General features: G+C 34.9%; 1 protein-coding gene across 1 annotated transcript; it reads left to right on the top strand.

Annotated features, from left to right (window-relative positions):
• Positions 1–597: 597 nt before the first annotated feature.
• Positions 598–6917, top strand: stac3 (SH3 and cysteine rich domain 3). The gene is made up of 13 exons (XM_038294067.1): positions 598–953; positions 1816–1856; positions 2789–2867; positions 3120–3273; positions 3393–3490; positions 3584–3644; positions 4553–4650; positions 5152–5218; positions 5878–5930; positions 6022–6104; positions 6201–6252; positions 6342–6479; positions 6598–6917. The coding sequence occupies exons 2-13, from the start codon at positions 1849–1851 to the stop codon at positions 6703–6705; spliced, it is 999 nt and encodes a 332-aa protein (XP_038149995.1). The 5' UTR covers positions 598–953; positions 1816–1848; the 3' UTR covers positions 6706–6917.
• Positions 6918–10901: the final 3984 nt, after the last annotated feature.

Below are 10901 nucleotides of genomic sequence, written 5' to 3'. Positions count from 1 at the left end.
GATAGATAGATAGATAGATAGATAGATAGATAGATAGATAAAAGAAATTGTCATTTTTTATAATAATAAGAAAAAGAGGAATCAAAGCTGAAGAAAGAATATCTTTACCCAGCCAAATAAAATGTTGAGTTAACATGTTAAAAATATATATGACTTCTCTTTTTAATGCAGTTTTTTGTGTCTAATGAAATACCACAAAAATACAACAACCTAAAAAGAAAACATTAAAAAGTATTAAAATTTGTGAAAATAAAAAAACAGAAATAAAGAAAAAATATTGCATATTAGTTGTAAAGTTATGCCTTAAAACAGCTGTATTACCATAGTGTAAATCTCGGTAAACCATGAATTAATTTTACTTGTTAAGATATGATATTTTATTTTCTCCTCTATGTATAACTAATCTTTAAAATATTAACCACCCCCAGACTTTCAAATGTAATTTTAAATTACATATAAATACCTGAGCTTGTCTCTGTGTGTATTTCTGTTGCCTGTAAAACAGGAGGGACTAGATAAAAGAGATGTGTGTATATTTTTAATGAAGCCACTCAGAGAAAATGTATCTGATTTCCATCGTCACTGGTGCTCAGTCAGAGTTCCTCAGCTGTTCCAACCTGTCAACTTCACATAGCAGAGCTCAGCTGGCATTGCATACAATTACACGCAGAAAACCATGGATATCCGTCACAAAGAACTTCACAAATCTACAAATGTTTGAGTCACAGAAAGAAACTAATAACAGAGAAGAACCAACCTAAAGAAAACATAAGAAGGAGTACAGAGAAACGGATCCAGAGGCCTTAAGACGTGAGGCAACGTTTTGGTCAACTTCATTCTTAGACTCAGCTGCTCTGAGCTAATAACACTGCAGAGGTCCAATGCTGTTGAAGACAGCAGTCATTTTCACCAGTTTCTAACATTAAGAGTCATTTTACAAGTCTGGACAAAAGGTAAGTCGATGTGTGTATTATTTTAATGTTGTTGTTAAACTTTTTTTTTTTACAGGCCAAGAGGAGCTCCAATTCATGGGTAGTTTGCATCAGTTTCTATGGGAAAGTTATGTCCGATTGCCCAGGCAATCTTCAATCAGTTTGTAAAAGCAGTATTTTTTTAAACATGGATCATCTATTGAAATTCTGCTTTATGTATTTTTTTTTTTTTTTTTAACTGGCAACAGCTTCCAAATTTAGTTGTGACGAGATCCAATATCACAAACCAAAAATAGTTTGGTTTAAGCTGACAAATGTCTTCAGAGATTGTCTGTGCTGCAGGTGACCAGCTTAGAGATTGAGAAAAATGTATTATAGCTGCATGTTTTGGATTTATTTTAGTTTTTTCCTGTAGTTTATTCATTTAATAGTAAAAGCTTCTCTGTAGTTTTGATCTTCCACTATTTCAAATCATTTAACTAACATGCTTTCACTCATAGCTAAGTTTAATTTTTGATTGTTTTAAAGGAATTCCAACAATATCAACCCTTTTAACTGCCACACAAACGATGGCTCTTTTATATGAGTGATAGAGGAAGATGTTCAGGGCAGCAATAGAAATGGGGTTCATCAGCACCAGATGAAAATGCATAACTTATCTCTCGTTCGTGGCCTAAACATATTTCCTTTCAATACATGTCAAATAAATCCTCTGGTTCCCTCATATGATGAGTTAGTGTCCCCCTATGAAGATGAGGTTATATACTTTCCTGCATTTTAAGTGTTTTCACTTTTCATTGGTTTTGATTATGGTTTTTGGTTTGACAATCATGTTGATTGAAACACAGTGATGCTACAGTGTAATGTTTTTGATTGCTTTTAGGTTTTGGTAAATTGAAAAGTTTGGCGTTGCAGCATGGATCAGTGAGTACGGTTCCTGCATGCTTCTATTGCTGTACAGATTTAATGTCTCTATGCTTTCCACAGCAGGTGGGTCAGGGTGATCTTGTGGAGAAGTTTAAAGCTGGGTTTCCCAAGCTTTGGACATCTTACTGAGTTCTGTTTAATTCACCATCTGAAAATGAATAACTGCAAACCTACCAAGACAAACTCAAAGGTCATGAGAGGAGAGCATTATTTAGAGAAAAAACATTTGTAACTCTTTGATTCTTGATCCCAGATAAGAGCCAAGTGAAACTTCCATACCTACTACAAAATACAAGGGCTGGAGAAAAAGTTATACTTAATGTCACCTTGAATATACCATCCCCACAACCTGACAGAGTGGTGGCAGCAACATGCTGTGATATGCATGCCGAGCTGACCAAAGGATCTTCCTGTAAGAAAAGCTGTAAGAAATAGCAAAATACTGGACAGCAGGATCAAGGTTAACTTTCCCACAGCCTGAAAACCATGCAGCCTGAGCTACATGGTTGAGAATAAGTACCTAAATCCATCTGAGCATCCATGACAAAACCTGAAAATAGTTATTCATAGTTAAACTCCATACAGTTCAACTGAGCTTCAACTATTTGGGAAAGCAAAAAGGGCACAAACGTTTCTAAAAAAGTCAAAGAACGGTAGAGATAAACCCCAACAGTCTGAGCCCAAATTCCTGCTATATATATATATATATATATATATATATATATATATATATATATATATATATATATATATATATATATATATATATATATATATATATATATATATATACATGAAATTTCCATTAGCTGCCTAGCATGTTCAAGAGAACTTTCTTATCTCAGAATTACCCTTTGACCTCTTCTTGATCTCATTTTTTCCCCCTTTGTGTGTGTGTGTTTGTATCTCTGTGTGTATCTGTGAGTTAGGGAGGATGATAAGAACTCTGTGGACATTCATGACAATCCTCCGGCTCCTGATAACTTTGTGAGGGAAGATGGAGACACTGTGAGTGATTACACCATGCCAAAAACAAGCTGGTATTATCAGGGCATTCCCAGGGCTGGACTGTGTAGAAGAGTTTGAGCTGTTTAAAGCTAGTTTTTTTTTATTATTTTAATCGACTAAGGAGTTTATTTTCTAACCCTTTCATAAAAACCTTTTTAATAACATCTAATAACTCTATTCCTAATTAGCACTTTACACACAAACCTTTCTCAAATGAGGAAAATAAATCCTTCCTTATCTTCATTTCTTCAGGTCTATTTCATTTATGAGGAGGAGGTAGAGGTCGAGGAGAAGGAACCAGAACCTCCTCCACCTGTTATTCGGGTCAATGATAAACCCCACAAGTTTAAGGACCATTACTGCAAGAAACCAAAGTTCTGTGATGTCTGTGCTCGAATGATTGTTTGTATGTATCAAATTGGTCCTTCTGTTTTTAATATTTCTATAGAATTGGTATATTTACTACAACTAGGGCACTGCTTTAACCTCATGAATATCATTGACATGACTTTGGATGCCTCTTAGTGAACAACAAATTTTGTCTGAGGTGTAAGAACTGCAAGACCAACATCCACCATTCATGTCAGCACTACGTCGAGTTCCAGAGGTGTTTTGGCAAAATTGTGAGTTTTCCTTTAGTACACATATTTATATATCTAATATATTATTGCACCAATAAAAATATTGTTTCACAAATTCAAACATGTTTTCTGCAGCCACCTGGCTTCAGAAGGGCCTACAGTTCGCCCCTTTATAGCAGCGACCAACCGGATTCAAGTGAGTCTACCAAACTTTTTCAATTCAGTTTCAGTTCAGTTTATTTATATGGTGCCAATTCACAACACATGTCATCACAAGGCACTATACAGAAACATCTAAACCAGATCATACAGTCAGGTTGGTTCAGTTTTCTCTCTAAGGAAATCCAGCTGATTGCATCGACTCATTGAATCGAATGCAAACCAGTGGAGAGGAAAACTCCCTTTTAACAGGAAGAAACCTCCAGCAGAATCAGGCTCAGTGTGAGCGGACATCTGCCGACACGATTGGGGTTCAAGGAGACAGAAGCAGACATACAGAAAGAAGCAAAGATACAAAAGGCAACTGTCAACCAGCTCCACAGGCGACCGCGCCCTGGAAACACACAGCCAGGCAAACAAGCTCTGAGCCAGTTCCCATGTCAGAGGATAAAAAAGAGCACATCCAGCCAGTCAGTCAAATAGGACTACACTGAAAAACAGGCCAAGCTCCAACATCTATAAACAAAGGTGTTGATGGCAGAAGCACAGCTGATATTTCTCTATAGGATGGTGTCACAGCCAAACAGGAACAGACCAGATGAAGCTACTTTAAGAAACAGCAGAGAGAGTATAAAGTTAGAGATTGAACTAACAAATACTGCAGAATGGGAGAATAGAGATACAGTAGGATGAAGCAGAATGATGAAAAGCGGTCCCCATGTCCTCCAGCAGTCCAAGTCTATAGCAGCATAACTATAGAGTTAGCGCCGGATAACCTGAGCCACTGTAACTATAACCTATATCAAAAAGGAAAAAAATTTAAATTTGGATTACTATCTTTCCCACATTTCAAATAAATTGTTAAATGATCAACACTAATACACACTTTCTATCAAATTGCTGATATTAATTTTCCGGTTTTAAAATTCTGTGCTAAAAAACCAGACAACCCAAACCGGAATGACCCAGTCTTTGACACCTTGAGGGTCGGTGTCATTATGGCGAACAAGGAGCGTAAAAAGAATGAAAACGACAAGAAAAATGTGAGTATTTGGTGACATTTTAATCATAAGGAAGAAAGCATAGTTAAGAATAATGTTTTTTTGAGGTACCTGCAGGATACACCACCACCCACATAAAATAAGCTATAAATACATTCTTCTTCAAATCTATTAGCATTATACGCCACAAGAACTAACTCGGCTTAATTTGCTATAAATCAATAACAGTGAGAGTTTGAGATCTTTTTATTTATTTTCATTAATCATTCATTAATGGTCCATAAAGGTAAGAAAAACGTGGGTGCTCATTTATTTACATAAACAACTGTTTAATAAGGCTATTTCCAGGATTATAAAGATAAATGCTCATGTAAATCAACTTCAGTACAGAGTTGAACATGACCATGACCAAGACTGTTAACACGTCATTGCCAGAGTCGGCAATAAATTTGAACATGTTTTTAATATCTAAATTATGCATATCTAAAATATAGTTATGAATTTCAGTTAAAGAGCTGATCTTTAAAACATCTGTTCATCTAGATGGTGATGATGGAAGAAGAGGAAGAAGAAAACCAGCAACCCAAAGAAAACGAGGAGGGAGGAGAAGGTAAAACTAAAATGAGGATGCATTATGAGATAATGAATATCATAAATACTCTGAAGTAAAAAAACAACGACTTGTACAAACAGCTGAAATTGGGAAATATTTAATTTTAGGTCAACTAAAAGGGTAGATACTCATTTACATTGACATCTGCAATAACGTACTTTAACTGTAATATGCAATTACCTTCCACTGCACTTTAATTAAGATAGCTTCTGTCCAAACTTTATGTATTCATTTTAAAGTAAAACCCATCTGTATATATGCTGTTGCACATAACTGTAAAAACCCTTTTTATAGTAATATCCACCTGTATGTTATATTCGGTACATATCCAGCTGTAAATTTAGTTCATAAAACTAGTTATCTACATATTATACTCATCTATTAGTAAGATTCTGTTTATAATGGTATTCATCTCTATACTTATTCAGTAGAACCCATGTCCTGTATTTATAGAACCATTATTTATTCTGCACTTGCTGCTATTGCACTTCTGGTTAGACCTAAACTGCATGCATTTCATTGCCTTGTACCTGTACCTGTGCAATGACAATAAAGTTAAATCTAATCTAATCTAAATCTAATATATATATATATATATATGTGTATATATATGTATATATATATTGCCATTTTTTTCTATTTTTTCTTTCATGCAGGAAAACCTGAAGATAATAAAAAAGAAAAAGGTGGAGACAAGACAGACGACAAGGTGGGAGCCATGTTTATGTTATTTATTCAACAAGCACCTGGAGGTAATCACTTCAGACCAGCATTGTTTTCAAATGTTGGATCATCAACAGGCTAAAGGGGCCTTCACTGGCTCCCACTACTACACGGCTCTGTACCGCTTCAAAGCCATCGAGAAAGATGACCTTGACTTTCAGTACGTAAAAAAAAAAAAAACTCTTAATATATTCACTTTATTGGTCATGAAGATTTTATTGACCAAACATCTTTGAACTCCATTTTCCTTCATTAGCCCTGGAGATCGGATCATAGTGCTGGATGATTCCAATGAAGAGTGGTGGAGAGTGAGTTAAACTTTTCCATTACAAAATGAAAAAGTTTTCCTCTTTACTACTGTTACAGTTAACTCTAATACTGAGCTTTGTGTTAAAAGGGGAAGATGGGGGAAAAGACTGGATACTTCCCTGCCAATTATCTCATAAAAGTGCGTGCATCTGAGAGGGTTTTTAAGGTGACTCGTTCCTTCGTCGGTAACAGAGAAATGGGACAAATTACACTCAAGAAAGATCAGGTAACTTTTTCAAAATTTACCAGATGTTATAAGATAAAAAATACATGAAAGATTTTAAGAAAGAAAGTAACTAAACTGATTTACTAAATCTAATGCTCTCCTTGCATCTCTATTTTAGATCGTAGTGAAGAAAGGGGATGAAAAAGGGGGCTACCTGAAGGTCAGCACAGGACGCAAACTGGGCTACTTCCCAGCAGATCTACTTCAGGAGATCACAGTGATATGAAAAATTATTATTAATATGCAAGAAAAAAAGACTGTAATACAAGAAATCAACACAAACTAGTCAGTATTTGACAAAACCAAGAGATGTTCTGTTCTTATACCTGCAACATAATACCTAAGGAACTAGGTTTGCTTTTTATTGTGCTTGCTGTGATCCATTTCTGTCTTGGACGTGCTTGTTGATATTTTCAAACTCAGGTTTTAACAATCGATAAAATGTAACTATCTTTCTGGTGTTAAAGAGGTAAAATTAATGTATGGTAAATGGCCTGTTCTTATATAGGGCTTTTTCAAGTCACCAAAGCGCTTTACACTGCATTCAGTCATTCACGGTGGCAAGCTACAGCTGCCCTGGGGCTCACTGACAGAAGTGAGGCTGCTGTATACAGGCACCATCGGGCCCTCTGATCACCATCGTTAGGCAATGCAGGTGAAGTGTCTTGCCTAAGGACACAACAACACTGAAAACTGGAGCCAAGGCTTGAACCAACAACCCTCCGATTGCAGGGCAAATTCCTGCATCTGACGCCACTGTCGCCCCACCCATGTATTTTTTCCCCCTTTAGTTAATTTTAATTTAACTTACATTTCATTAACTGAATTATAACATTCAAACCATGGTGATATTTATATCATTTATGGTTGCATAAACAGCACCCTAGATAGTAATTAACTGGGAAATTGTTTAACTTCAGTCCTACCTGTTTTAACTTAATGATGTTCTTTAGCAAATATTTTTATCTTAAACACTTTTTAAGCATTAATAGTTTATTAGAATAATAATAATATTTGCAACATTCATAACGCAACATGCATTAACATCCAGAAATTCCTACAATATGAGTTCAACCGACACATTAAACACAGCTTAGTAAAATTTAATAAGTTATTGATGAATACCTGTGTATAAATATGACATCATCAAAATGTGGAAAACAAAACAATGCATGCTTTTTTGCTTGACTTACCGCACATTTTCTCCTATTCTTCTTTGAGCTTATGCTTGGGAGGCAGCGATGCACAATTCATTTGAAGTGAAAGGTTTGAAGAGAAAAGCAAGAAAAACAGCAATATCTGAATACCTTTCTGATAACGAAAACATTAAATAAATGTGTAACATTTTGCAGAAGAATATCATGCCAAAATGAGAATTAATAAGTTTGTAAGAGAAGTGAAATAAAATGAATTCTCCAAGATTCAGTGCAAAAGGACAACGGGAGAGAGTAACATTTCAGGGTGACAACTGTTTATAGGAATGATTTTATTTAAGGGTTCTGGGCACGTATTCTTGAGCGGTGCCAAAAAAGTACAGTAGCAGTTTTTATTTAATTATATAGGAGATAAACTCGTGCTAAATAAAGATGAAATAGAAAATAAAGTTGTAAGACGTAGCAATGATGTTCAAATTTGTTTTGGGATTTTTCTAGTTTTTATCTTAGTATAAGGGATTTAAGAATTAAAAGCTGACTGATTTATGGAGTCTGGGGTTTAGACTCTGATCAAAGTCCATTAATGTATCCTATAGCCATGCTATGGGAGCTCAAATCACTGAAAAAGTTAATGCCATGTCTGACAGAAAAGTGAAGTAAATTTCTGTTTGTTAATTTGGAGCAGCAGTTTCAGACAAGTCAGGGCGCCCATACTGAAGCCTGATCAGAGGAGGACCTCTTTCAAATCAGGTAATGAAATATTACTAAGTTCAGAGGTGTTCTGCTAATAGATCCCTTGCAGAGAAGATGGTATGCTGTTTTCCATTTAAAAAGTGCTTTAAAACTTTGAATTTCCATTTGGGACTCAGAAAGTATTTTTTAATTAAAATTGAATTCACAGCAATGTTTTTAACATAGCCTATTTATTTTGTAAATGTTTCTATTATGTGTTTGTTTTCCTGCTGAATTGTGCTAGGTGTGCCTGGTTAAAGGTAGAGAATTACCGTATACAGTTGAAAACCAAATTCTTGTGACATCAAATAAACCCTCTAAACAAACAAAATATTTTATTCTTTTTTTCAGTACCACTGAAGTAAAAAATATTTGATCTGAGGCTTATTGTAATTACAACATAAAATTTAAGGTGTTTTATAAAAGCTAAAAGGCATACTATCTCTGCTTATGGACTTTGTGGAGTTGGAATGTTTTGCCATCTAAATATCTTCTCTAAAGGAACGTTGTATGGTTGTGAGGACCTCAATAGCACCATTGTAAAGCAGTTGAAAAGTAAAATAAAGTCAGGTCCATTTGCTTAAAAAAGGTTTCATAGACAGGCGCGCTGGAAGCTGTTTCAAGCGAGGGGGGCTGATGGCTGGGTTGGAAAACACATGACGTCATTATGTTGAGGGCTGTGGCTGACGTTTTTAAAATAATATTGTAGGCCTACATTTGTCGCCAAAAACTGCCATTTAAAATGCATCAGAACAAAGCATGAACATTTTAAACTTTATTTCTTCTCTTTTAATCATTCAAAACAAACAACAGCTCCCAATCAACAGGATCAGGAATACTTGAATAAAACATGGCCTAAATATAGCCTAAACTGAGCATTGAACGTCTTGAAAGTCCATTCGACTATGGATATGGAGGAATGATTTCATATCTGAAACAAAAAACACACACACACAAAAAAAATTAACTAATTTCATATTTTATCACTAAATAGCTTAATAGAGACATAATATTTAGTGATATGCAGCCTTATTCTAGCGTAGACTTCTTCAGCCACAGGACTAAGACGAATAGGCACATAAATAATGCTAAATGCGGCAGTATAGGGAAATTAAAACCATTTCTTACCTCGAAATAGTCAGAAATACGTTTCTGCTGCCTATTGCTAGCCATGCCTAAACGAATGTGAGGTGGCGGAAGCTTCCGGGGGAGTAGCCTAGTTTTTTAGGAAATATTAAAATAATGAATCATTAGTTTATATCTCATACACAGCCCATCATTTTAATCCCATATCAAACAGTCTTTTAAAAAATAAATACATAAATAATTTCATGTTTTTAAGTACAATATTATGTTACTCCACAGCCCCCCACCATGGGGGGCTGATGCTATGACGAGGGAGGCTGCAGCCCCCGCAGCACCCCCCTTCCCGTGCCACTGTTCATAGACTTGTTGTATTACAATTACAAATAATGGCAATTATTTACACAACATTTAAATGTCTTTAAAACTCACCAGGTTTTTTTCATTCCACATATTTCTGGTTCTTTTTTATATTGAACATTTTATTCTGTGGCTTCATCTTTGTCTTTGTATAATTGTTGGTATTTTAATGCATGAGTGTCTGCTGCTTGACTTCTCAGCTGTTCTTTCCTTTATAACAAACTACATACAGTATTAGCCATAAAGGCCTTAGTTAAATACTGACACCTAGTGGCCATTTTCTATTATAATCATTATAACATCGTTCATAGTATAAAAAATAAAGGGTAAAAATGTACTGATAAAAAAAGCGCCAGTATACTCAGACCCAATTATTAAGTTTAATTAAATCAAGCATAATGCTACAATGAAATAGGGCGTTATAAAAATGTTCTTGAAACAAAACAAAAAAGCAGAAATAAACAACATCTAAGAATTTGCAATCAAAATTTTTCAAAATATTTTTTTTTCCGAAAAGATAACTTGTTTACAATAAAAAGAAATCGGATAAAAAAAAATAAATAAAATGAAATATTGAACCATTTGCGCGCAATGCATTGTGGGAATTGGTTGACTTTGGCATCGCTGCAAAGATTGGTTTTGGAAGAAATGGCTGGGTTGTCTTTCATGTCATAAATCCTCCATTTAGTGCTTTTTAATGTATACTAAACAAATGCAAATATCTCGCTTTTTATGCAATGAATCAATCCCACACATGCGCCATTATAGCAGTGTTCTGAAGAAACATGCGGCCTTCAAGATGTCCGCATCATCATCACCCATTTTCCTAATTTAATGGAAATTTTAAAAAGACCAAAGGTTTATGTCAAAGAATGACAAATAGGGTTCATAAACTTGCACCCTGATCTAAAGCGAATATTCAAAAGAACCACAACAATTAAACAATAAAAAAAATAAAAAATAAATAAAAAAACATATCTCCCCGCTCTACTATTTTTATTAATGACCACTCAGTTGCCTCCAGGAACCCCTCAATCAAGGAGGAAATTTGATAGCATATTATTTTCTGCAACTCAAAAAGAAAAAAAAAGGT

This window comes from Cyprinodon tularosa, unplaced genomic scaffold (assembly GCF_016077235.1).
Source record: "Cyprinodon tularosa strain WSP-4 unplaced genomic scaffold, ASM1607723v1 ctg333, whole genome shotgun sequence".
Classification (NCBI taxonomy): domain Eukaryota; kingdom Metazoa; phylum Chordata; class Actinopteri; order Cyprinodontiformes; family Cyprinodontidae; genus Cyprinodon; species Cyprinodon tularosa.
The sequence above is the reverse complement of the archived record's forward strand: the minus strand, read 5'-3'. Positions and strand labels throughout refer to the sequence as shown.